General features: G+C 44.6%; 1 protein-coding gene across 1 annotated transcript in view; it reads left to right on the forward strand.

Annotated features, from left to right (window-relative positions):
- The first annotated feature begins 6372 nt into the window (after positions 1 to 6372).
- Pde8b (phosphodiesterase 8B) overlaps positions 6373 to 21468 on the forward strand; it is a 98491-nt gene continuing 83395 nt past the window's right edge. The window contains 2 exon segments of the mRNA XM_059276300.1: positions 6373 to 6501; positions 8809 to 8919. Coding sequence (XP_059132283.1) covers positions 6373 to 6501; positions 8809 to 8919 — 240 coding nt within the window.

The raw sequence follows: 21468 nt of genomic DNA on the forward strand, positions 1-21468 counted from the left end.
CAGGCACATGGGAATGAGCAGGTGGGCAGAGCCTCTGAGCAGGAACAAAAGGAAGCTTGGCCCTCCCTGCTGGCCCAGACAAAGGCACATAGCCAGCCTGTTTTCCTGCCAAGAGATTCTATGGATCCAAGTACGATTGGCTGCAAACCGGAACCCTCTTAAAAGAGTAATGTACTTTGGTCAAGCATAAAATGGTCTTTTGGGACTCACTTACTCCTCTGCTGTACTTTGGGAGCTAAAGAGTTTGTTCTCCATCAATGAGGGCATTCATTCTGTATCCCATTTCCAGCTCTTCAAGATTCTGGTAGGCGGGGATGTACTGTCGTTTGGAGCCCTTCCTTAGCGCCAGCATTGTCTGTAAATAGTCTGCTTCGTTGGTGACATCCCCGCACCCTCCTCCCTACCTCTTTAAAATACTGTAAGGAAGCAGTAAGATAATGGGAATTGTCTTGTTGGCGTCACCCTATCAAGGCATGATGGGGAATTGTCCTCTATCTGGGTTAGCCGAAGGAGAGGTGCTGGGAACTGGGTTTTCATTCCTGGGGACCTTCCCAGGAGAATTCCTGCAGATTTGGGGGACTTCTGTCATTTTTGCTAAATTTCCACAGTTGTTGAGGATTTAGATGTTCACTTAGGTTTTATATCTTTAGGATGTATCTGTAAATGCTTGGAAATATTATTTTGGCTAAGCAAGAAAAAATACTTTTCAAAAAAGTGTGCATTTGCATTTTGCAGATGATTTCACAAGGGTTATTTTTAAATAGGATTCATTTCAATAAATTAATCTTTCCATGGGAACCAGCACTCCACACGCATTCATCACCCCTGGTGTCTACATGGACTGGCTGATGGTTATGGTTCATCCTTGCATAAGTGCAGAAAGGAAGCGTGGTTGGATTCTGGGTGAGGAACCAGATGTGACTCAAAGTCCAGTGCTGCTTCAGGGTCATCAAGCCCTTCCTGTGAGGTTATCTTGCAGCCAGGCATGGAAGACATTTCACTCTTGGCTCTCCAAGGCAGCTCTAACTTATCAATGATAACAATGAGGACAGAGGCAGCGTGGGTAATTGAAATCCACAGGAAATCTCAAAGCTCATTTTTGGCGAATGGTTTCTTTCCATCAACTCTGTTTATAAGAACTGCTGACCATGGATAAAGATGGACTGATTTGAATTTCTTCCCTTCCAGCCTCTCCCCCACTTCAGTTAGTGCTCAGGAGAAAGGAAAGTGTCAATGGTGGATGACAGGACAGATGAAGACCAGAAACTAATGTTGGGTTTTTCCATAGTCAGAGTAATTGGATCTCAAGTAATCAGAAGTGGGCCATTCTTCGTGTGTTCTGTGATACACAGCGTAATGTTACAAGCTTGAAGTCATCGAGCTGTGTCTATTAGCAACAGTGTCCTAATAAAAGGAAGGAAGTTGGTTGAGAGATGTCACATTTTAGCCATTGCCTTTGACTTCGTCTGCTTTCCAGGCTAGACCCTGAGTTTGGTCATTAGTATCTTAGGATGGGCCTGACTTCACACTCAGCCTAGGGACTGCTCAAGAAAGATTGCATGGCTGGGAGCTTGGTGCCTTGATGCTGAAGATGTGTGTAGGATGGGCAGTTTCCTGACGAATCACGGTGCAGCTGGGTCTACATTTCTTCCTTAGAAGTTAACTCTCTAAGGCTCTTGTGCTGGCCTCCATTAGGCATTTGTCATTTATGGGTTATAATCTAGACTTTTATTTTAATCTAATGCATTATCAATATCCAGCTGACTTCTTTTCTCACGCAGTAGATAGCATGGCTGTACCATATGGATGATTTCTTTTTTATTGGATATTCATGTGGGAAATGACTCCTCCATCAGATCATGCTGGCCAAGTTTCTGATGTATGGCCAAGGTGACCTCAGTGTGTATCTATTGCCCCAGCGCTGATGAGATTTTCTAGGTGGGGGTGAAGGATGGGGGGGGGTTGTAACATCCTCTTCTCCCATCACTTGCCAAGGCTCACTAGCAGCAATGATTCCATTTCTTAAAGTGCTGCCTCTTCTACCACAGAGACGGTGGGGAATGGAGAGGTAACATGGTGTGGTTGGCACCATCCTCTCCTCCTTTGCCCTGGCAGCTGGATCTCATGGGTGTGCTCTTGGTGGCCAACATCTGTACTGAACAGCTTGAGCTGAGTTTCCCAAACTCGGTATTTCTCAGCCAATCTTTTGTATCTCATTGATGAGTTACTTTGCAATTTTTTAAGACATATGTATACCTTCATCATCTGGATCATTCTGGAACAAACTGAAGTATAAGTAAACCCACAACCAAGAGCACAGCCTTCCCACTAAGACAAGCCTGGGCTTCTATCTCAGCTACACCCCTTGGGGTGAGGTGTTCACTTCAGCTATGAAAAGGGGTCTATGATGGGACTGTTGTAACCATGCCATGAGATGATGCACAATGGAGAATCATCAGCCCCCTCTCACCTTATGGAGGCACAGAACAGGTACACATCTCTAGCAAGGCCCCCAAATCTCAGCCCACTTTCTATTATTTTATTTTACCAAGTTTCAGAGAAACTATCTGTATTCTTAAAATAGTATCTTATTTTTATCAAAAAAGGCTTGACTGGGAAACAAAATGGTATGTGTAGAATATTTATATGTTGTCTAATAGTTAATGTTAGTCTATCTATCTAGTTAGGCCGATCTCTACAAGATGTAGCATATTTTACTTTGTAATATTTAAGCTATGTAATCAGAAAATATATAGTTTATTAGCTGAGAACTTACTACCCACTGATTTCAAAATAGATCTTTAAACTTAAATATTTAAAATGCCCCTGTATGAAGACATACCTTTCCCCTCCCTTATCTTCCTGGAGAATCACCGGCCTCCACTGAGAACATGTCGGCATTGATTTGAATCAGCACAATGGAGTCTTTAGCTTTCCTTGCCGCTGTTTTAAATGTTTAGACCTTTGATCTAGGTGGTATTCTAAAGTATTTACTCTTTCAAAACTATCCTGTTGTTCTTGTCTTTTAATTCAGTGTGGTCGTCGAGGTCGGTTTATTTTGATAGCTGTGCAGATCCTTTCTTTTTCTTCAGTTTTACCTACTGATAGATGTTAATGGATTGTGAATCAGGATGTTTGTAAATGTTTTTATAGCTAATGGGGATTCTAACGATCTTGTAAATGCCTTCATGTCCCCTAGAAGACTGCCATAGGAGACTGAGCTCTAGAATGAGCTCGTCTTAGTCTTCACTAGAAAGCCCCGAACTGCTTTGTCACAGTGTCAGAACCAGTTTACACATCTCCCAACCACGTGCGAGCTTCGCTGTGGGGTCTGCCATCTCCCCGTGAGCTAGTTTACCACCTTAACTAGTCTACATATTAAAATGTTTGGATATAAAATTATGTCACATTATAGTTTAAAATCTTTACTTTGGTCACTAACACCTCTTTATACTTGTATTTCCATTCTTGTGGGATTTTCTTTCAAATCCTTTGTCTGATATTCTTCCTGGTTGCCTTTTTGTTGATGTTTTTAAAACTTTTAGATATATATTCTAGTTACTAATATTTGTAGATTTTTCTATATGTTAGGTTTTATCTCTCCATGGACTATGCCCCTTTTGTCTTTGTTTTTGGTGAACAGAAGTTATAATTTTAAAGTCAAATTGGTTAATCTTTTTAATGATTATGTCTTTTGATGAGAAGATATCTCCATATTTACATCCATGTGATAAAACATACTATAAAATTAATATAACACCCAAAGCATCAGAGCCTAAAACAAGAAGAATATTGCCTATCATCTTTGATTTTTACTCATCTTCCTCCTATATATATGTAAGAAACAATGGACTTTAAAGAACTTGTATTGCTCTTTGTTATAATTTAGGGGTATTTTTTGCATGGATAACTATCCAGGTATCTTCTTCTTGCCTGATCGTAAACAACCTGCTTTGGAAGAGTGCCTACATACAGGTCCAACAGCTGAGTGTTGGGTGGGCTTTGAGGCTTCCACACTGTACCTATTGGTATATGCAATAGAATCTGTGGGAGAAGCCATGGAAGGGACCTCCGTGACTGACATGTCTGCTCAGCAGAGGAGACTCAAACCTCTTAACCTCCTGCACTCACAAAGATAAGACGTACTGTTGTTGGGGCCCTGTCTTTGGACTCTCTTCCTGTAGAGTTGGAAGCAGGAGTTGACTCATTTAAAAAGTCTCCCTGGAGGTTTCTCATGTAAAGAGCAGATGCAGAATGTCAAAACCAGAGAGACAGAAGTGGGAAGGGAATGGGATCAAGAACCCTCCCATTGACCTCTCAGGCTCTGAAGTGTGCAGGGTTTCAGAGGTGCCAGGAAGTACTGGAGAGCAGACTGCCAGACCAAAGCCAGCAGAGTGCTAGAGGCTAGTGTGATGGCAGAGCCAGCAGGTAGGCCATGGTTGAGGAAACGAAAGGACGTAGATGATGTCTGGAGGTGATGGACATAGTTATCCAAAGGAGGCATTCAAGGTGCAATCGTGTTCCCATGTTGGAATACGGCTTCCCAGGCTCACATGACGTCACGGCACACTTTTAGTGCTGGGGCCTCTCTGCCTGGAAGCTGGAGGGTGGATGGGGTCCATTCAAAACACAGGAGCAACACAACCAAGTTGATAAGAGGGCTGATGGTGGTCTGAGGGTGTCTTGAGAGGATTAAGTGCTGTTTAACATCAGGGCCAAAAGAAGAGCAGAACAAGAGGAAGAGAAGCCACTGAGCCTGGGAGGTGGGGAAGGGCTTTCATTCCTGAATCTTGGCTTCCTTCTGATTTAAGGATAGCTGTAAAAATCGATGCCAATGAGCAGGCTTTTTGGAGCCCACTACCTATGGTGGGACACCTTGCTCAGCCTTGATGCAAGGGGGAGGGGCTTGGTCCTGCCTCAACTGAATGCACCAGGCTCTGCTGACTCCCCATGGGAGGCCTTAACCTTTCAGAGGAGAGGATGGGAGGGGGAAGGCTGGGGGAGGGGAGCAGAAGGAGGGATGAGAGGGGGATCGATGGTTGGTATGTAAAATGAATAAATTTCTTAAATAAAAAATTAAATTAAAAAAAAAAGTCAATGCCAAGTTACTCAGCAAGTTTCCAGGAGCAGAAACCAGTGAGGGATGTGGCAATCAGTACCAGAGAAGGGAGCCCCTGGTAGGTGAATCAGCAAGCCCAAGCACACCCATGCTGCACTAGTAGGCTCGTGCTGGAGCTCATGCCTGTTGAAGGGAAGTCAAGCCGTGTCCTTCCTCCCTGAATTTTGTCTGGTCACCGTGACGAATTTTCCCATTTGCTTTTCACTCCGTCACTTGTTCCCACTCAGAGGAGTATTTTGCTTTGTGTCATTTTGTTGTTATTAAATCTCTGCTCTTGTCTGTTCAGGAAGTGGGCAAGCTTGGTTTTTCTGGTCACAAATACAATCATGGTAACTCAGAATCCTACACCATGGGGACGGTTACCTCCAGAATGAAAAGGCTCCTCCCTGGGGTCTCCCTCACCCCCAGATTTCCCCTTTATGCACCGTAACACAGCCGCTCTGAGCACTGTGTCCCTCCCCCAGGCACGCCTCTGCCTTCCTGTCTGTGCGTAGGCTCTTCCGTGACTAGACTCTCCTCCTCAGCCTACTCTCATCTTCCTATTCTTCATGGCTTGCCTGACTTCACGGATGCTTCTTCAATCTCCCCAAACCAGAATTAGCTCTTCTGTCTCAATTTCTAATTGTAAAGGAGAATTCTATATGCAGCTAAACTAGCAAATAAAAATAAACAATGGATATTTGCAAATCAATAAAAACTGCACTCACCAACTCTCACTCATCAACTCTCATGGGATGGACAGGTGCATTCCCAGGCGCAGAGCCAAGGGATCTCTCTTTTTATGCCAGCATAGCCAAGCTCTATGGCCATTGGTGAAATCAGCAGGGCTCTTTCTTATCTACCCTTGAGAACTAGCTCATCTGAATGGGAATGCATGGCCCAGCCGACAAGCATGTAGTTATAGGTGTATTCTCATTTACACATGCATGCATACACACAAATGTATGACATGGCAAATGTTGTACAGTGTGATTAAGCATACACTGTACTAATTAGGTGACTGGGGAAGCCATGTGGTTGACGTGGCCTAGAATTTTATCTCATCATCTCTGTCCCCATTCTTCCCTCTTTCTGAGCAATAAGATTTTGTGGTCCATGGCCTCCTCCCTGGTTTGGCTTCTCTGTCCCTGGCAGAGGTGCTCAGTTCCTGCAGGCAGAGCCAACTTGCACACCTATGCATCTTCAGTCGCTCAAAGTCCACCCTCTGAAGTAGACTCTTGGCTTGGCCACACAGGCATCTGTGTATTTGTGTGATGAGGTGGCGAATTTTGAAACGGAGCTTTGCAAAGCACTGGAGCTATCCTTTGCTGTCCACTGCCCGGGCCATGCTGAAGAGTCAGGTTCTGTTGAGACAGCTGACCTCCGTGGATACTGAGGCCAAGGTCAGATGACCCAGAGCATAGCCTGAGAAGGAAAGGACAAGACAAGAGACATGAAGCAAAGTATGGGTCCAGGGCTAGAGGAGTTGGTAAACTGAGGCACCCAAGCTGGAGTAACAGTCGTAGGTGGGGACAGATGGACAAGGAGATGGAAGGAGATAAGTAGGGGACAGTCAGGAACCTGTAACAGGACCTGCCTCTGCATTCCTCTTACTGAGATTCACAGCCTGGCTTCTGCCAAGTTGGCCCAGGCAGAGGCCAAAGTGGGGACCATTGTGGCTGTATGAGAAATCTATGGTCTCTCCTGTCTTGGGGCAGGAAGGTAGTATCTTCCTTTAAGGTGGTGCTGTCCATCAATGACCATTACTTGGTCTCCTGTTCAGGCCACACCTTAGCACAATGCCCAGGACAGAGAGACAGGGTATGTTCACCGTCATCATATTGTCTCCTGGTGGATTTTGTTTTGTTTTTTGAGCCAGGGTTTCTCTATGTAGCCCTGGCTGTCCTGGAATGCGCTCTGTAGCCCAGGCTGGCCTCAAATTCACAGAGATCCTCCTGGCTCTGCCTCCCACGTGGTGGGATTAAAGGCGTGCGCCATCACTGCCCAGCTTCCTGGTGGATTTTAAACTAGCTGCCTCCCACCACTGAGGGAGGTTAGCAGGGTCACATATCATGTGCCTGATGGGAACTTGCCAAAGGATACGAGGCAATGTGTCAAATGGGGGCAAATTCTCTTTTTGTTGGGGCAGCTTGAGTTCTTCCTGCAGGCATCCTACCCTCAGACTCTTAGCCTCCCAAAGCAAGCCCTTTTTATTTTATTCCTTTGATGCTTCATTTTTCTTACATTTAAATTTTGATTTATTTGGTATATGTGTATGTGCATGCACTCACTCATGGTGCATGCCACAGAACACATGTGGAGGTCTGAGGGCGACCTTGTATAAGGAGTTCTCTCCTTCTACCTGTATTTTAGTTCTGGGGATCAGACTCCTTAGGCTATGGGGATTTTACCTGCCGGGAATCTCTAGGATTTCTGCTGGCCCTATTTCCTAACAATGAGATCTGAAGTGAAGTGGAAAGTCCACCCTACGGAGAAAAGAATAGGGGCACATTGGAGGGGACTACAGCTTGAGTGACCAGAGTTAAGTATGGGGAGGGGGAAGAAAGGGGGAAGAGGACATAGTTTGGATCATCCAAAGTATAATTTAAATTCTACTTTGGAGTTGCTGTTGTTTGGTTTGGGGTTTTGAGGCAGGATCCCATATACCCCAGGCTGGTTTCAAACTGAGGTGGCTGAGAACAACCCTATATTGCTGTGCCCATTTGTGTACTACTGGACCCAAGGCCCCATGCGTTCCAGCTGTCTACCAACTGACCACATCCCCAGCCCAGGGAGCTGGACTTTTCTGTTATTTTTTTTTTTTAATGGATCAAGCCTGGCTCGGGGTCATTGCCATGTCCCTGGTCACATATTGCTTGCTGATGATGCTTCTTCAGACAGACAGACAGAGGCCATCATGGTGTGTTTCAGGCAGGATAACCTTCCAAGTGGCAAGTCACTGTAGTTACCTAGAGAAAAAAAATTGGATCCTTGGAGATGCGGTCCAGACCTTCATCCAAATTCATTTGGAGAAAAGTCACTTTTAGAAATCCAAGTAAAGTGATTACAAGTAAAGGCAAATAGGTATTTGCTCTCCACTGCAGCCAAGGGCAACTAGGTAGTGTGGACTAGTGAGCAACTGAGAGTTCCAGTCTTGCCCAAGGAGCCTGAGCAAAGGTTAGCCTTTTGTGGTCCTGGTGTGGTACCCCTGTGTCCTCTTGAGGAAATACCACTGAGATGGAGGCAGTATCCATGATAAGAATGAGGTGTTTATTCCTCATGTTAAAGCCTAAAGAAACAGGTGTGAGTGGAGAGGTAGTTCTTAATCAGTAGACATGCTCTAGCGTGTTCTACTCTTGGAATTTCAGATTATCAGTAGGTAGAGTATATAGTATAGTTATGATAATGATGCTCCTAGTATACGGTAGGTGCTCAGTTAATAATCATTGAATTGTTTTCTCCAAATAAAACAGCTCATGCTTATTATAAAAGTCTTAGGCCTGAAGCAAAAATACCCCAAAGTCCTGCCACTTACCATTGGAGATATAGTCTTATGGATATTCCCAGTGCATACAGTATATAGATTCACATAAGTGAATGGGAAAGGATTGTATAGGACGCTTCCTAAATTGTCTCTATGTCAGCGAGTTAGGTTCGTCCATCATTTATGAAGTGGTGTAATATAGTCTACTGTGTATGGAATGATTTAGCAATCTCTACTCAGAAGACGTGACACTTCTCACGTGTTGTCCTTTATTTAGCAGGTGTCTTCTGCGGAGGTACGCATCGGGCCCATGAGACTGACGCAGGACCCTATCCAGGTATAGTTCTATCCCTCAGGAGGGGCTTTGCTGCCAGGGTACATGGCTATATGGGCAATGTTTGAGCAGTCTTGTGGATTAACAACAGCTAGCCATCTTTGCCCCTCCCCAATACATATATATATATATATATATATATATATATATATATATATATATACACACACATACGTGTGTGTGTGTGTGTGTGTGTGTGTGTGTGTGTGTGTGTGTGTTTGTCTTATCAGTATCATGCTCCAAGAATCAGATTGGTTTTTGAGGACTCAAATAACACCCTACTTTGCCCAATGGATTGTGGGGAAGAACAACCCAACATCCTGCCACCCACAGAAAGGGAGGAAGTAACTAGCATGTGTTGAAGGGTGTGGCTTTGCTGAGAGCCACAACTGGTGTGACTCTGGCTCGGCCTCTTCAGCAGTATGAGTTTGTGCATATTGTTTCCTTCCTCTGTCTTATGCCCCGTTGGCACAAGGGAGATGAGATTTCCTTTCTCACAGAGGATTATCAATGTAACAACCCTGCCTTGCATGCTATTGTAAAACACTGTCTACCTGTGGAAGATGCTCAGTAATGACATCTGGTACTGTTGTTTGGGAGTGAAAATGATGTGGACACAGTATGCATGTAGGTGATTTTTTGGTTGATCAGAATCTTTATTGATAAATAAAGATGGCGGGACCATTCTCTTCTGTAGTTCACTAATAAAATGGCAGGAAGATGGTGAGAGCCTGGGGAACAGGGAGTTTGCTGTGAGATTGTTTTCCTAGGAGTGTCAGAAGCTTCACCCACAGAGTCTCTACAACAAGAACAAGGACAACAATAGACATGCCCAAGTGGCCTAGGCAAAGCCCTGAGGTCTCAGCCCTACACAAAGAACTACAGGCAACTAAAGAAGACTGAGAGTAGGAGGAATAGTCTTCCCCAGGGAAGAGCACACCAAGTAGTTATCCAATACTAAATGATCCACACCAAAAACATGCATCCAAGTAATTGTAAGCAAGGGGAGAGGAAAGCCATCGAACTAGACCACTCCATGGGTGGAAAGAAAGGTTGATTGGGGAATTTTAAACTGCGGTGGATTTCTTGGGGGGCAGAGAGAGTAGCCAAAGGCGGGGAAAGCCTTGCCAGTTTTAAAGGGGTATGTTTGCATCAGGAGGAAAGCCAGTAAGCAAGCAAGAACTGGAAGTTAGAGAAGTTGGAGGCAGGGGGCTGTGGGCCAGAAGAGCCCGGAAGCTGGCATGGGGACTTTGATGTGTATTATAGGTGGGTGTTACTAGAGACCGTAGCAGCTCTGGGCTGTAGAGGCAGATAAGGGGAGTAATGGCCCTTGCTGACAAGCAGAAGCCCACTTCACAAGTTTCTGAGCAATGCTGAGTTTAGGCTCTTGTTTATCCACGGGCAATCCTTCTGTTTCCCCAGCCACGGTCCAGCCTGAGCTGAGCCCAGACTCATTTACAACATTGTGAGTGTCACTATCATTTGGGGGGTTGAGGGCCACTTTGGACTTAACAGTAATATGGAACAACAATTAGTGAAAAAAAAGCCCATAATTTGAAAGAGGGCAAGGATTGGTATATGGAAGGATTTGGAGGGAAGAGAGGGAAAGGATAAATGATGTGATTATATATAAATCTAAAAATATTAAGAAGTAATATACAAATTAAATAAGGAAAAGAAAAAACAAACAAAACAATGTCTAGGCTTCTCTTCTTGGTCAGGAGCCAGGGACTAAGATCTATAGAAAATAGTTACTTATCCAACTTATATTAGTAATTCTTAAAAATAATAATAAAAAAAAGAGGATGAAAAGCCCCCCTTTTATGTCCCTGGTGATTTAAGCAAGTAGCCTACAGGGCTCTGAGATAGAAGAGCTGGGTGCAAAGCCAGGAAGGCCACTTGGCTGCAGGACTGGCCAGCTCTAGCACTGACCATTGAGCAGCTGTTAGTCCCTCAACCCTCTCCCTTCCTGAACTTCTCCCCTCATTTAAATCATTTGCACGCAGTAGCCAGTTGGTCCTGAGTAAGTGTGCCTCTTTCTCATCAGAGCCGTAGCTGGTCAGAACCCGGAGGCTGATTCTATCTAGAGAGATGCAGGCACACCACCCAGGCTAACGATGATGGCGAAGACCCAACTGAAGACACGTGCCGCTTTGAGACTCGAGCAGAGGAAAACTAATGCTTCATGGCTGCTCGAAAGGAATTACAGATTTAGGGAAAAGAAAACAACAAAAGGGAGAGGCTTAGCTTGGGAAAATTTGATGAAAACAAATTTAGGAGCAAAGAGAGAGAGAGAGAGAGAAAAAAAAAACACAAGCCACAGCTATTTGCATAGAATACAAGCAAGTGGAAAATTCCGGTCATCGTTCTAAGGGCTCGCACTTTGAACTCCAGTTTTGAATCAAAGCAGTGACGAATATGGGGGCTGATACTGTGCATTTAGTCTCAAAGCCATTTCCACAACACTTCCTGGGGGACGACTTCAGGCTTACGTCAATCCCATTCACCTCCGTTTTTGCCCTGGGCTGTGCTGGCAGAGAAGGCTCATGGTAAGGAGACATTGCCCTTTTAAGAATGTAATTTGCCAAACTATAAACTGTTTTACTTGCTTCTATCAAATATTAACATTATGCCCTATTTGTTTCAGAGAACCTTCCCCCTCCCCAGCCAGGAGCAACGTTGCAGACACTGTTTAAGCCCTTAATTTAGCTCCTTACTCCTTCTTCCCCTCTGAACACTGTAACTCATATTTATATACTTACCCTTCATATTTATGTGTCCATTCGTGATAGTCACTCTCTCCTCAAATGTTTTTAAGGTTTATTTGAAAAGTATATCGTAAGCATCCTTCTGAAGTTTATTCTCCTCATTTGGTGTCTTTTGATGTCATACTGGGGGATTTCAGGGAATCCCCTCCCTAACCTGAAGTCCTGGAGGTTTGTTTTGCCTTCTTTTGAGGGTTCTGGGGTCTCACCCTCTCCCTGGAGCTGTGTAGTCCATTTTGAATTAGTTTTGTGGTATGAGATAGAGCTGGTTCCTTTCAGGATGGGTCGCCCAGGTATCCCGGCAGTGCCAGTTCAAAATACTCTTGCTGCTGCATTGTCTTGGCACCTTTGACAACCAATGGTCCACCAGGAGGCTGAGAGATGGCTCATCAGTTAGCATGCACTGCCCCTTCAGTGGACCGGAGTCCAGTTCCCAGCACCCATGTTGGGCAGCTCCCAAGTACTGTAATTCCAGCTGCGGGGCCTTCCAATGCCTCTGGGCTCTGCGGGTTCTATACTCACGTGCACGTACCCACACTCAGACTACACACTTAAAATCTTAAAAACAAAAACATGAAAAAAACCAAACCAGTCAACTATAAATTACGTTATATGTTTGTCCTTTGGCAAGGGGCTTGAAATTGTGAAGTGAGTCCCAGTCACCAACTTGATTCTTAGTTTTCAAGACGGCCGTGGGCATCTCCAAGCCTACACCCTTGCTGAACTCATTCATGAGCTCATACAATCCTTTTAAAAACTATTCACTTATTGGCGGGAGAGTATACAAGTGCCATGGTGTGTGTGTGGAGGTCACAGGGCAACGTTAGCCAGTCCTTTCCTACCATGTGGGTTCCAAGGGTCAAACCTCACCCTTACCTGCTGAGTCATTTCACCCTTGTCTTCTGGGGCATCTTGACGGCCCCCATGCAGTCTTTAGTTTTTCTTTTTCATGGAGTCCTTGGGATTTTTTATTTTGGGGATTTTATGTATAAAATCATGTGATCATTCTTCTTTTCCAAATCTGAAGTTTTAAAAATTTGCCTAACACATTTCAAGAACAAAATGTTTAGTGTTTTTTTTTTGTTTTGTTTTGTTCCCCCACCCCCCACCCCCCAAAAAATGAAGTTATAACTCAGTAACAGATCCCTAGTTGAGCCAGCACGGGGCCCTGGGTTTGATTACCAGCACTGAGGAAAACAATTAGTTCTTTAAACATACTCCCACACCTTTTACCAAGTTGCATCATTTTATGTTCTAACAAGGGACAAAAGACAGTACTCCCAATGCAGAGCTGGATGTTGTCTTTAATTCAGCTCCCCTAGTGGATAAGGTACATAGACCATAGTTAAGATTTGCATTTTCCCATGACCAGTGAAGATCTTTCTCATTTGCTTTTTGGCTACTCCACACTTTCTATTTGGCTAAATCTTCTGTCCATTTTTTAAAATTGAGTTAATTTTTCAAGGATGTTGAAGAAATTTGTGTGTGTGTGTGTGTGTGTGTGTGTGTGTGTGTGTGTGTTATAAGCATGTGTGCACATATGTGGGTGGACACTGTGCTTGTGCATGTGGAGGCCACTGGTGCATGTCACATGTTTTCCTCTGTCACTCTCCACCTTACGTTTTAACACATAGCTCACCAGTTTGGCTAGACTGGGCGGGAGGATGCTCTGCTCTCTGCCGCCTAGCCATGGGGTTGTGGACCACGGCTGAGACTAGCTTTTCCATGGGTACTGGGGGTGGTGCTACAAAGTCAAGTCCTCATATTCTTACAGCCAGCACTTTGCCCACTGAGCCACCTCCCCAACCCAGAAGAAATTCTGTATGTCTGCTTGTTACAAGTTCTTTGACAGAATTTATAGAAAACCTTTTCTCCTAGGCTGTGGCTCTTTCCTTCATTTTCATAACTCTGGCTTTTGGTGAGCCAGTGATACATTCCAATAAGAATTTAAATTACATAATACATGCATACATATGTCGCACATGCTAAGAGGTCAAACTTGATCACATCTCAAGCTACATTGTATTTCTGTCCTTTCCAATATGATCTGTCCTTTGCAAGATTAAACTACCATTTCATAGCCATTTCTCAGTAACTGAAACAGTTGCCTGAAACTTTAAATTGATTGCATATATATATATATATATATATATATATATATATATATATATATATATTCTTGAGTAGTACTCAGTTTTTCAACCATAATAAAACACATAGTGAGAACCCACCACCCAGAGAAAGGACTAGAATGTTAGCCCTGTTGCAACATAGACAGAGTGATCAGAGATGCATGTAGTCAAGAGTGTGTATAGGGGCTGAGATGGCTCACTCAGCAAAGTGCTCACTGCTCATGTATGGGGACCTGTGTTCAAATCCCCAGGACCCACATGCAAAGCTGGGCCTGGTGGCACACACTTGCAGCCCTAGCATGAGAGAGGTAGACCCAGTTCCTGGGCTCACTAGCCAGTTAGTCTGACTGAACTGGGAAGCCCTAGGTTCGGTGAAATACCTAATGGGTAGCAACGTCTACCGCCATGACAACCCTGAGCTGGAGTCCTAGGACACATTGGAGAGAGAACTAACTCCAATGGTTGTCCTCTGACTTTCACAAGAGAGTCATAGCACATGAGAGTACACACACACACACACACACACACACACACACACACACACATTCTTACATATGTATGAGCATGAGGCTCTGAGTGCAGGGGGAGGGGAACAGAAGGGCTTTTTAAAACTTAAAAAATATGTAAGACATTAAGAATCTGAGTCACTACTATGTGCAAGCCTCGATGCACCATAAATGGAGATGGCAAGATGCTCTCTGGCCACAGACAGAGGTTCAAACCCTCTAACAGCAGGGCCGTCGCTAGCTGCTCATGGATTGTGTTTCTGCTGCTGATTTTGTAACTGCCTCAGAAAAACAAAGCTATGTCCTAGTGCTTTCATTTTTTGTTTTTTGGGTTGTTGTTGTTTTTTTTTTTTTTTTTTGCCCCACCCCTTGTGAGAAAACATCTATTCTGTTGCTTCACTGCAATGCCAAAAATATGAACTAGCTACATCAGTCAAGCTTGGGAGGAAACGGCGAGATGAGAGTCTCTCAGTATGTGCTTGCTTTGGGGTGCATTTCCAAGTTCACCAGGGGAAACTAGGGTGTGGAGCATGGGGCTGAGACATGCCACACAGTGCTGTCAGGAGCACGGCGTTGGGGGGGGGTGCGTGGTGGGGGGCGCGTGGGGGGGGGCGGTGCAGAATGTGCTAGAAGAGCAGTGTGAGCTGTGCCGCCGCGCATCTCTCCCGGGTGAGTGGATGTGACTCACCGAGACAGTCATGGTTTTCAATCTTGGCCAGAAAATAAAATGTAAGGGGGGTATTATGAAGCAGTAAATTCCTATCAGTGTGGCACCGTCTAGAAATCAAGCGGTCTCGTCTTCCTCAATGCCTGGAGCGTGCTTATTTCCCCAGCGTGTAGAATCTACGGGCCTCTGCTTCGAGCCCTGTCCTCACTCCCCTCACACTGGGCTTTCCAATAAACCCAGAGCTGGATCCCCACAGCCACGGCCTAAGCTTTTCTTAGCGAGGCAGATTCCTTCAAAAAGGTGTTCTTCTGTGTTTATATGGGTATATAGAGTTTTCCACAGCCATTAAATATGGGTTTTGTGTGTTTTGAGACAGTGTTGCTGTAGCCTAGGCGGGTCGGAACTTCACTGTGTAGCCTAGATTAGGCCCAGCCTCACAGGAGCTAGGATGGTAAGCATGAACCACCATGCCTGGCTTATGCGTGGGTTTTGTGTCAGAGAGCAATGGCCTTGTGAGTAGCTGGCTGCCACACAGCAGTGGGGGTGAAGTGAAGAGGTGTCTCCCTTCCTGTCTGTCCCTCCTGCTACCACCACATTGTGCCTTTTAGCTAGTCCAGCCAGTTTGGGGTCATCTTGACTTACACCCTGTTATTTGTGTGGCTATGGATATGTCTCTTAGTCATCATCCAAGAGGAAGTCTGTAAAATGAGAATGGTGGCCACATTCAAAGAATCACAGTTTTTTTGGGTTTAGTGGCTGGCCGAGAGGAAGCTCCATCAAACTCCAGCTCTCCCAGCATCATTTTCCTAGGAACATTTATAATAAGTTCCAGGTCAGTGATTCGCCCCACCCCAATGCTTGATTGGCTCTGCTTCAAATCAAATTGACTAAGAGTTCAGTATCCTGTGGGTGCATCTTACATGATCTGTGTATGTTGATATGCCTCAGATGACTCTTGCTATGCTACCTAGAGGTATCTTACAACCCAACATACTACACTGAAAGTTGGGTGTTTCACTATAGATGTTGAGAGTCTATTTGAAGACATACCGACAAACCTTTGTTAAGAAAGAGCACAAATCAGGAGCTGAGGAGACAATTCAGTGGTTAACATGTTTGCCTTGCAAGTATGAAGAATAGCTGAGTAGGCTTGCCTGTAATTCCAGTCAGAAACAGAAACTGGGGGGTCCCCATGGCAGGGTGATCAGTGACACCATCTGTATTGGTGAACTTTGGTTTGTTTGAGAGACCCTGCCTCAGTGAAGAAAGTAGAGTGGTCAAAGCCGATTCCCAACATCACCCCTGGGCATACAAGAGGATGCCCATGCACTCATGCATGCACACACACATACACACACAATGGAAAAAGGAAATAAAGAACACAAGTCATAACAGCACCTCCTTCAGGTCAGGAAGAAGGTAGTTTTATTCACATCTTTCCCTCAGGGAACATAGCTTCATTATCAAAAGGATAGTAGTCTTACAAGGATACTCCTGAGTTTTTTCTCAGGACTGTGACCAGGACTCCCAGTAAGAGCAAAATGGCACGGGCTGGCAAGAAAAATTGCTGAAGGAGGATGGGAAGATGTGGGGTCCCACAGCACTGCTTAGGGCAGTCCCTAATCCCAACCTGTGGACTATAGTTGCATGTATTTTTTCCCAGAGTCCCTTGCTACCTGGGGACTCCTGCAGCATGTGATCAAGCATGGGCCCCTATGGTTTCTCCCAGCAGCCTGTTCACCTCATTCTCTCTCCCAGCCCTGCCTCAGCCCTTATTTCATCGTTCTACTTTAGGATGAACAACCAATGAAACTTCATGGTTATGAAAAGATTTTGACAAAGTTCTATGGGCGCTGGAGGGCTTGTTTGCCTGGCAGACAAGGACTTCCTACTTCCAATGAAAAGCAGTGCGGGTAACCCAGTGTGCACCACGTCAAGAATACTTAAATACCTCTAGGCCCCCTGACTTCAGAGCACAGTTACCCGGGTGTCTTACATGTTAATAGTTATGTAAAGTGTGGACCTTACCAATAGCTCTTCAGCCCACAGATCACGAATAGCGTGATCAGTGACCATCCATGTCACTCTTTCAAAATCTCTGTCGCTGGTTCCTGCCCATCTGTCATTCAGATGAAGCATGGACAGCAGAGGGTACAGTTGTGTTGCCTCCTGGGATTTGATGCTAAACCCACACAACGTACTACAAAAATAGATCACCGGTGGAGGAAGGAACCAACAAACACAACGCAATCCATGAGAAGTAATGGTGCTGAGACATATCACTCAAATAGAAACAGGATTAGAGGAGACATTGCTGCCCGGGGAGAATGCCGCTGCTGCTGCTGCTGCTGCTGCTGCTGCTGCTGCTTCTGCTTCTGCTTCTGCTGCTGCTGCTGCTGCTGCCGCTGCTGTTGCTGCTGCTGCTGCTTCTGCTGCTGCTGCTTCTGCTGCTGCTGCTACTGCTGCTTCTGCTGCTGCTGCCGCTGCTTCTGCTTCTGCTGCTGCTGCTGCTGCTGCTGCTGCTGTTGTCCTCTTTGAGGGACACTGGACACATAGCCAGCGTGGATACAGTTTATTGATGTGATAAGGGGGATGAAGGGCCACAAAGTCAGTGAAGCCAGCCAAACATGCCACATTCATTAAAGGCTTTCCAGGGATTGATGCATGACATTGGCAATACCGAAGACCGTTTGTCAAGGCTTAGCAAAGATGCCACCTCCCTGTGGCCAATGCTGGTCAGCTGTTGCTGAGACACTTTGAGAGGAAGACAACACATTGCACCCAGTGTCCCTAATGTTCTCAACAACAGCATGCCGAACGAATAGACTTTTTCCATTTGTCTGTTATGACCAACAGGCCAAACCTCACAGAGTTTTTAAAGAAAACTTCAGAGGTTACAGTTTTATGTACACTGTACTTTGGCTATTTTTATGATCTGGTTCGACCATGCAGAAGGGGCTGCCTGTAGTTCTGTTCTTACCTGGACAGAACTCAACATGGCAGAGGGCAGTCCAGAATGGAGGTTGTGGTCTGGTTGTCATTGTCTTCTCTAACTCTGTCCCCTGCCAGGGTCCAAGGAGCAGAGGCTGGACTCTGGCTGTCCTCTCTTCCATACCAGTTCTTGGCACCTGCCTCATATGTCACCAAATAAATATTCTTCAGATGAATGTTGAATGATATGTTTAGAGTAAGCAGGAGGGTCAGTTTGCCTTTCCTGCCTACAAAACAAATTCAATCATATGCCTTTACTGATGAGTTCTAAGAAATACATTTTGTAGAATTCTTTTATGAGATTTGCCCTGGTGAATGGCCACTAAATATCCACAAATGACCATGAGTCTATAAATATTTAAAGCTGATTGGGGCTGTATGTCTTACTTTTTAAAATTTGCAATAACAGCCTTATGCCCAAAGGTAAGTAAGTAAAGAAATAAATATATTAGTACAGCTGGGTCTGATGGCATAGGCCCATAATCTCAGCTATTCCATAGGCTGAGGTAGGAGGCTTGCAAGTTCATGACAGAAACCTTCAGAGGTCATGGTGCTTATCTAGACTATTCTTTGGCCATTTTTATGATCTGGTTCTACCATGCAGAAGAAGCTGCCTGCCCATAGTTATGCTCTTAGATGGACAGAACCCAACATGGCAGAGGTCAGTCCAGAATGAAAGATGTTCTCTTACAGCTCCAGACTGTAAGTTCAAGGAAAGCCTGGGTAGTCAACAGGACCCTGGGACTGGGACATACACATGCTAGGCAGTCACTACCCCTGAGCTCCAGTCCCAGGGTCTTGAGTACTGCAACCACAGACACACACACACACACACACACACACACACACACACACACACACGGGGAGGGAGAGAGAGGAGGTCCAGTTTTTTGCAGAATCCAGGGAAGAGTCGCAAAGCCGTGGCTCAGAAGAGGTGGCAGTGGGGCCACCTCTGAGCACTTTGACAGTGATAATTTCAAGTCCTTCCTCCAGTATCTCCACTCTTAGTGGCCACAGTTCCCACTCATCACCCTCTGTGTTTCACTTCTTGGAATCCACATTTCTGGAAACGGACTATCCTTAGAGCAGCTGTGATCTGGGAGCTGGAGACAGAAGGTCCAATCCTGGTGACTCGGATCCACCACCTTCCAGGAGAAGGAATGATTTTTCTAGTGTAGGCCATCACATCACAAGGTGGTTGCTGTAGTTTTTTGTACTCTGAAAAAAAAATCTATGGATTTTCACTTTGCTTTTGGGCTGATTTTTCTAAATCAATGTTTTATAAATGGAAAGAAGTTTAAAAATCACCAAAGAAATTTTCTAGTAAGTGCCTTTCTAATATAAATACTCCATTTCAAATGTAAATTTTTTATTATTATTTGGATAAGCTAATACATCATGGAAAATGTGCCATTGAGAACATGGCTAAAGCTTCCAAAAGAAAGGAGACCATCACACCAATAGGACCACTCAGATGCTCTCCAGTCAGGACTCCCAGGGACCAGCAAGTGAGAGTTGCAGGAAGCCTTCCTGTGTTTTTATGAGAAAGTAAGGGCAGGCAGCATATGCTGTTTAAGACTGACGAGTCTGGACAATTGTCTGGGCAATTGGGAGCTGTGGACATAGGGATTGTTTCTGGTTTGTGGGTGCCTGGTCCTGAACTGAATAGGGCAGGAGGACAGAGTCCTGAATGCTGAGCACCTGGGCAATCAGGAATTCATTAACTGAGAGATACTGTCTCCCCAGTGTCAAAGCCCCGTGTATCAAAACATCAGAAAGGTGTGTGTATTAGAGTTCTCTATAGGAACAGAACTGAAAGAATGAACACACACACACACACACACACACACACACACACACACACACGTCCAAGAGGAGAGTAGACCTGTGTTCTTATTGTACTAGTCAATATTGAGCCATAATCATCGGAAGGAAAAGGGTGTGGTTTGTTGAGATTCTTGTTTATAGACTCATCACATAGCCAGACAGACGTGAGGCAAAAGATTCTGTTGGCTTCTCGCTCTTGGCTTCTACACGTTGTTTCTCATCCTAATATCACAGTTGGACCAAGGAGGAGGCTAATGACTTTTTGCACGAGAAAGCTTCAACCTGATCTTCCTCATTGTCCTTGCCATAGCAACAGTTTGGTCCGAAGGCTTTCTTTCCAATATCGTAACCCACCAGGCAGTGCCCTTCACCTCTCTTGGGAGAGCTCCCTCCTGCCTCTTTCTAGTGGGGTCTCAGTGTCTGCAAAGGTTAGAAGCATCCCAGCCTGGAGTGATAGACCTTGGCCAGAATGAGCTCTGAGAAAAATAGAGCCACCCCATGTTTTCTGGCAGATGGTATTAAATCATGTGCTAGAAAAAAAAAAAGATGTTAAAATCATCCTGAAAAAAATATATTATTCTGCTCCTGGAAGCATGATATTTGAGAAAACAGAAAATTATTCAGAGTGTAAGATGATTGACATAGATGATATATTTGGATATTACTAATGTTCAGGGATTATTGGGGGAGGTTCATAATACCATTGAAGTGGTATTATGGTTTTGTCCTTATAGGAATGAATCTTTCTGTTTAACAGATATGTGTGGACATGATGTATATTGACTGGATTTGCCACAAACACATACAGAATTTGGGGTAGAGTAGTGGTTCTCAACTTGTGGGTTGAGACCCCCACAGGGATTGTATATCAGATACTTACATTATGATTCATAACAGCAAAATTATAGTTATGAAGTAGCAATGAAAGTAATTTTATGGTTGGGGGGTCACCACAATGTGAGGGACTGTATTAAAGAATCGAGGCATTAGGAAGATTGAGAACCACTGGGTTAGAGGGATGGATAGAGCAAACCCATATTGGCCAGCAGTTGACTTTTGCTAAAACTAACTGATGGGTGGGTGAGACTCATTATATTATTGTGTCTACTTCCTTATGGGCTTCTAATGTTCAAGTAATAAGGTATTTAAAAAAAACATAATGGTAGCTGTTGGGCACTTTGGCTTGTTTCTCTTCTGATTGTAAATGAAACATTTTGGTATCTTACCATGACCTATGGTATTGCCTTAAAAGCCCTCCATGCTGAGAGATTTCTGTTTTATTCCCAATTATTTAAATCAGAAATGGATGCTGGAGAATATTAAATGCCTTAGCAATGCCTTCAGTTACTATGTTTTTGTATTGTACCCTATTGCTGAAGGATGCTTCACTCCTACATGATGAGAGTAAAGCCCTTGGCAATGGCGCATGCCTGTGATCCCAGTTACTCAGCAGGCTCAAGAGCTGTGAATTCAAGGCTAACTGGGGCTTCGTAGCAAGACCCTTTCTCAAAAATAATATAGAAATAGCCTTCTTGTAGTTCTTATAAACCCTATAAGTAGTCACTGTCTCAACCATCAAGCTTTTACTGGGCAGCTCATAAGTGCCAGCCTTCTCCTGGGCACAGGAACATGACAAGGAACAGGACTGGCCACCCTCGCACCCC

This window comes from Peromyscus eremicus, chromosome 11 (assembly GCF_949786415.1).
Source record: "Peromyscus eremicus chromosome 11, PerEre_H2_v1, whole genome shotgun sequence".
NCBI lineage: Eukaryota > Metazoa > Chordata > Mammalia > Rodentia > Cricetidae > Peromyscus > Peromyscus eremicus.